This window comes from Dermacentor silvarum, chromosome 2 (assembly GCF_013339745.2).
Source record: "Dermacentor silvarum isolate Dsil-2018 chromosome 2, BIME_Dsil_1.4, whole genome shotgun sequence".
In the NCBI taxonomy this organism is placed as follows: domain Eukaryota; kingdom Metazoa; phylum Arthropoda; class Arachnida; order Ixodida; family Ixodidae; genus Dermacentor; species Dermacentor silvarum.
The window spans coordinates 104,518,307-104,524,306 of NC_051155.1; the positions used below are offsets into that span (position 1 = coordinate 104,518,307).

General features: G+C 44.0%; 1 protein-coding gene across 3 annotated transcripts in view; it reads right to left on the reverse strand.

Annotated features, from left to right (window-relative positions):
• Positions 1-6,000, reverse strand: part of LOC119441663 (ATP-binding cassette sub-family B member 6-like) — a 110,921-nt gene that overhangs the window by 30,030 nt on the left and 74,891 nt on the right. The window contains exons 15-16 of one of the 3 annotated variants that reach the window (XM_049661510.1): positions 5,493-5,550; positions 1,123-1,227 (exon numbers count right to left, since the gene is read on the reverse strand). The exons of 1 other annotated variant lie outside the window; for it this stretch is intronic. In XM_049661510.1, the coding sequence (XP_049517467.1) occupies positions 1,123-1,227; positions 5,493-5,550 (163 nt within the window). The remainder of the gene's footprint in view (positions 1-1,122; positions 1,228-5,492; positions 5,551-6,000) is intronic. One more of the 3 variants, XM_049661509.1, reaches the window with a different exon arrangement.

Here is a 6,000-nt window from a genome sequence, read left to right on the forward strand (position 1 = left end):
GCAGCCTGAAGTGCGTTTCCCAGCTAGGTGTGAGAATACTCGAATATCTTAACATAAAGAGCATAGTGAATGATCGGATATTTCCATTCACAAATCAAATAGCTGTTATTCAGTTTATCAAATATTCAGCATATCCACTAAAAGACCTGTGGTCCAATGTGCGTTGCTGCTCACAGCCTCTCCATAGCACAGGCCTGCTGTTGGTACAAGATTCATCTGGATCTACAGGACCAATCGTGACAACCCACACGTGACGGGGACCAAGAGAACGGCTACAGCAGTAGCGCATATAAAAAGAAGTGTGAAAATCTGATGTCCGGGAGCATCTATGAAGATAGAGCTGAGCAGCCACAGATGCAGATTTCGACGCAGACTTTACCTAGATCAATCAACAAATGATTCTAATGACATAGATAAGGCCACAAAAACGCCTGAATGATCAGGCAGTTCGAGAAAACGAATTTGATGAGAAAAATCTACTTTTTTTTACAATGCCAGTGGTACACAAAATTAGTTTACAGACTGTTGGTTAGTTTAGTGCTTCGGCTGTCATTAATGCACTACTGGTGACTATGAGAAGCACTCATTGGATACACCAACTTCATAGCAGTCAAACACGAACTCCCCCCCCCAAAATAAAACTTTATCGTGCAAGCTTTCAAGGCCAGATGACATAGACTGCATCTTATCCCGATTAACAGAGCATGCCAATTCCTAGTTACCAAAGTCACTGACAGCTGGAAACATACTTATTATGCAATGATTAGACTCCCGAACATGCGCAGCAGCTGGTTTTCTTGCACATAATTTGTAAGCATTCGCAAGTTTCCGTAAAATTTCTTTTTATATTTGACATCCAATTCGATGCGTTGCTTTTTTTATTCATTTGATTCAATATTTGAGTTGAAAGCTGCTACTCTGCATTCACGCACCTCTATTTTCCAAACCTCCATAGTTGATGTCATGCTTTTATGTGCGTGTGCAATAGAAGTTTCCAGAGCTTCAAAAACATGTGTCAGTGCTCCTTCAACATTTACCTTTAGTATCACTTTAACACCCAGGTAAGCATGCATTCGAGTATCCAGATCTTTGCCTCAGGCCAACAAATGCTGCTACACTGACCCTGCTAATTTCCTGGTCGTCAATGGTGATGCTACCACTCTGGATGTCATACAGCCGGAACAGCAGCCGAACTATGGTGCTCTTACCCGATCCCGATGGGCCCACCTGCGAAACAGCGAAGAACAAAAAAAGACTTATTGGCCATGGATGGATGCACTGGGCGTATTAGCACTTCCTGCCCCATTTGCACATCCCAATCACTCATTCTGTAAACACTACTAAAGAACTGGTCAGCAATTATGCAGCACCTATTGAGCTGTGCATGAATCAGCATGACTGCACATCTGCTGCCTCAACAAATTGCAGGTTATACAATGTACTGTATTTACTCACATAATAAACGCACCTTTTTCCCCCAAAATATGTGCAAAGTTGGGGGGGGTGCATTCATTATGCAGGGTAAAATTTTGAGCGATTTTCTTTTCGCGGCCACCTCTAAAAAAAAGTAGCAATTACATTGATTGTGATAGCAAATGCGTAGACAGCTACGCAAAGCAAGGATAATAGTTTTATCGGCATTATAAACTTTCAAACATTTGCTAACTATGTAAATTAACAAGCATTGTGTCAGCGCGCACAGGCAAACATGAACTCATCACACTCGATGACCACGGACACTTGCTGTCAAAACGTTGGCGTGAGGAAGCGCGGCAGCAACATGACCTTCGTGCTGCATATCGCTTTAACGCAAACTCCGTAGCGAGAACGGAGCACGCACAAAGGTATAAGCCGACGTCGCACTGCTAGACTCATCCCCCGACACAGATCGCTTTCAAGATAAGGCACTCATGGGCGGGATGGCGCAGTTGCTGCACTGTCCCCCTCCGTCCCCTTCCCCGGCGCCATGCGTGCAATGGAATACGACGCGTTTCCTCACCACTTCCTCCATTAAACTGTGGGAGAATGTGGTGTGATTGTCGGCGCTTACAGCAAAAATGCGCCTGTACATGTACGTAAATGTAAATGTACATAAAACCTTCATTTTGTTGAGTGCTGTGATAATGACATGCCTAAAGCCTTCCGAAGTTTTTCACACAACTAAAAGGCCGGTAAGGTGTTTTCACTGCTGTAAAAATGTAATATGCTATTTCACTGCTGTAAAAATGTAATATGCTAAGAATTTTGTACAAAATAGCATTTATTTTTGCTTCATGGTCAAGAAAAGTAGCCTTAAGGCGGTAGGCCACATTCGAAAGACAATTTTTTCGCACGAAATCGATTTTTTGCTTTTTAGATTTTATGTATGCCCAAACATTTAGCAACATGCTGCAAAAACATTCTCTTTCTATCATCATTAGTTTGGCAGTTACAATGAGTTTTCCAACCCATGCCCTCATATTGCGAAACCGAACATCGAGCTTTTACTGTACTATTTCTTTTGTATAAATATTATTCAAAGTACTTTTTTCATTTTGTGTTGTCGCCAAGCAGACACACAAACAAAATAAGACTACAGGGCATCTCATGAGGACTCCATCTATGAATCCGGGCCTTTTAGGCCTCTGTGTTGTTTTTGACATCTTTCACATGGTTTGAAGATTTGTTTACGCTTCTCTCAAAACAAGATTTTACTCCCCACCTCGTGTTACGCAAACTTTGATGACTTTACTTTTGAATGAATATTGTGATATTGTCAGGAGTAAAGGGACAAGACACGGAAGAAGAAAAGAGACGACGAAGAGCACGCAGTGTTGCGAACAGCACGAGCGCTCGAGATGCGTGACCCAAGTCGTGATCGTGAGTAAAACAGCGGTCAAGGAAGGTTGGCTCGCCAGCACCGTACTGTCGACGGGAGCAGCGGGTGTTCGGTTCCAGAGGCCATGACGCTGGCATTCCAAAGGCGCAATCTTGTACGCGTTCCAAAATGGAATGGAGGCCGTCCGTACCATCGAGCCGCACAGAGGCCATGACGTTGGCATTCCAAGACGTGGCCATCGATCTCGGCGACGTTCGAACGAGGCTCCTCTGACTTGCTGCAACCTCCCACGGTAATCCCGGGCACCCCAGCAGCAATCCCCCTTCGAAGACAGGCCAACGACGTCACGCAAGGCAGTCCGGAGGGCGCCTCGTAGGCACTTGAGCAAGGCGCCGGACGGAAGCAGGGGCCGAACCCGTCGCTAGGCCGAACCCGTCGCTAGGCCTAACCCGCCGGTCCTCTCTGCCATGTCATCGACGGCAACTGGGACACGGGCGTCTACCAAGGCGACGACATTTTCAGGATCGTCGGGAGTAGCGACCCCGGAAGAGACGTGAAGCGACTTGGACGAGGAATCCACATGAGTCGTCGTCAAAAACGTGAGAGCATTCCATTCAAGCAGCGACGCAACCAGAGAGGTTAGAGTTGTCAGACTAGGAGTGTCGGGGGTTAAGACTGGCTAGAAAGACAGCTTAATTAGCTGCTAGTTTTGTATACGGTTTAGAACTGCTTGCATGTGTTCCACATACTTAGTTTGTTATTTTCAGTTTCTTTTTAGTGGGGATTCTTGCTTTTGGTTGTTTCACTAAGTCTTGTGTGCCGTCATACGTGTCTCAGTCCATCTCCTAAACATCCGCACCCCCAAGATCTGTGACAGATATAAACTTATGCACACTCATTCCTCACATACAGATGTGTGCAACAAACTAGAACAAGTGAAATTGCTGCATTACTTTTGCATTTACAGCTCGTTTTGCAAATAAATTTGGTCCAAATTGGCAACCTTTTTCACTTTGCCTAGTTTTTCGAACATTACTTCCTTAATATTTATCACTGCCCGCTGCGCGCTGAGTCGCGTACCTCAGGACGTTCATTAAAGTTTTACATCCATCCATCCAACTGCATTTATCGTAGTTCATTGCATAGCTCCCACACTTGGCTACATAAAAATGCCACAGCTTTACTCATTTAAACAATTCATTAGTTACTTATCACTGCTGGCACGACTAGCATTTTTACCACATTTTATGACAAAAATTACCTGCAGAAAAATCAAATGAACAATTTTCTGCACTTTAAATAGTTGAATAAGTTAAATAAGGCATGCTTATTCATGAAAAACATGTTCTCTAAAAACTTGCTCCCGATTTAAAGAACTTTTTTTTTCGTGGTCTACCACCTTAAGCAAAAGCATAAGGCAGTCAGTGCCAAATGTGGCAATAAGAGTTTGCTACCACACTATACATAGGTAAAAACTCCACATCTATTAATTCAATCTTGACGGGACCGACAGAATTGACTGAATTATCGGCAGACCAATTTAAAAGAAGAGGCATGAAAAACATCCGTGCATGCCACTGCTTTATTGGGCAGTGTATTTGCCCGATTCTAACATGACCCTGAATCAACCCTGAATCAAATGCACACCCACATTTTATAGGTTCATAGTACAAAACAATGTGCACACAAATATAACATGCACCAGATGTTGCACACGCCGTGGTGGCGTAGTGGCTTTGAAGTTGCGCTGCTAAGCTCGAAGGCTGGCCACAGCGACCACATTTCGATGGTGGCGAAATGCAAAAACGTCTTGTGTACTATGCATTGGGTGTGCTGGAAATCGTGCTCACACGGCGCATTGAAGAGGACGAAGAGGGAGATGGGTGCGTGACCAGCAGAATGTGGACGTTAGCCTTGTTACGTTGAGTTCGCCATGTTTTGACAGCTTAGCGCTCTGCGCCAATAAACCCGGCAGAACATGGTGAACTCAACGTGATAAAGCTAATGTCCACATTCTGCCAGTCGTCTATCTCCCTCTTTGTCCTCTTCTAAGGTCCTAGCAACCCCAGGTGGCTGAAATTAATTTGGTCTACAATTACTTTAAATAAGCATCTGTAATTAGAGCCTAAAAGCAGTGCAGTGTCATCACGATACCACGGGAAAACTTGCTCTGCCACCATCTTGCGATGACAATGGTGATGACACTGGCTCTGACAGTAAGCTGTTGCTAACGCCGTGAACACGGTTTTGGTTTCATATGCTATTGTAATGCACAGAAAATTTATGGAGACATTAATTTCTTGTAAAAACGGCGCGCATTAGAATTCAGTCCTAACAGTAATCATTAATTGTGAGCTGCCACTTTCACTTCGAAAGCTGGCATAGGCAGGCCGAAAATGAGCGTTTTCAGCGGGAGATAATGTGTCTGACCAAACCTGCAGTTTGCCAAGATTGCTTCAATCTTTGCAAGACTACTCACATACAACCATTTAGCCAAAGCGAAATTTTGGAGCAGTTGGCCTTTAAGGCAAAGGTCACCGAGTCCTGTGCAAGCTGCACCAATCTAATGACACTAAATTTTAATTTAAGGCCGTGAGCTGTTACTGCTAATTTTTCATGCATGTGGCAGTGGTATTACTCACTCAATGAAACAGAAAAAAACATTGTGACTTACGAGGGCAACAGTACAGCCTGCTGGAACCACAAAGCTGACATTCTTAAGTATTGGCCGGCTGCAAGAGAAGACAGAGACAACTGAGCTGGGCTAGCTGTAGCTCAGTAGTCATTGACGCGTTCAAAAGTGTCAGTTCAGAGAGACCATGGGGTGGACTTGAAGGCACCTTAGAAATCGAACCTGAGGTAAGCCAAAAGACACCTGAACTGCTTAGATTATTGAGAAATTCAGCTTAAGAGATTCTGTCCCACTGTAATGCAAAGTGAGCATAACATCGTAAATAGTGCCAAAACAGGAATACAAAAAAAAAAAGTGAACGAAAGCATCTGTGCCATTCACCCTTCTTTTCCCCTGTCCCATTTCAGCAAAAATCTAGTCCAGCTGAACACTATTTTCCCAGTGAGCACAGTTCTTGTAACAATTAATCGGGTGCTTGCTTGGCCCACAGGGCAGCAGGATGTACATATGACTATTATGCTAGTTTAATAGAAAGTTCTTCTGAAATCGT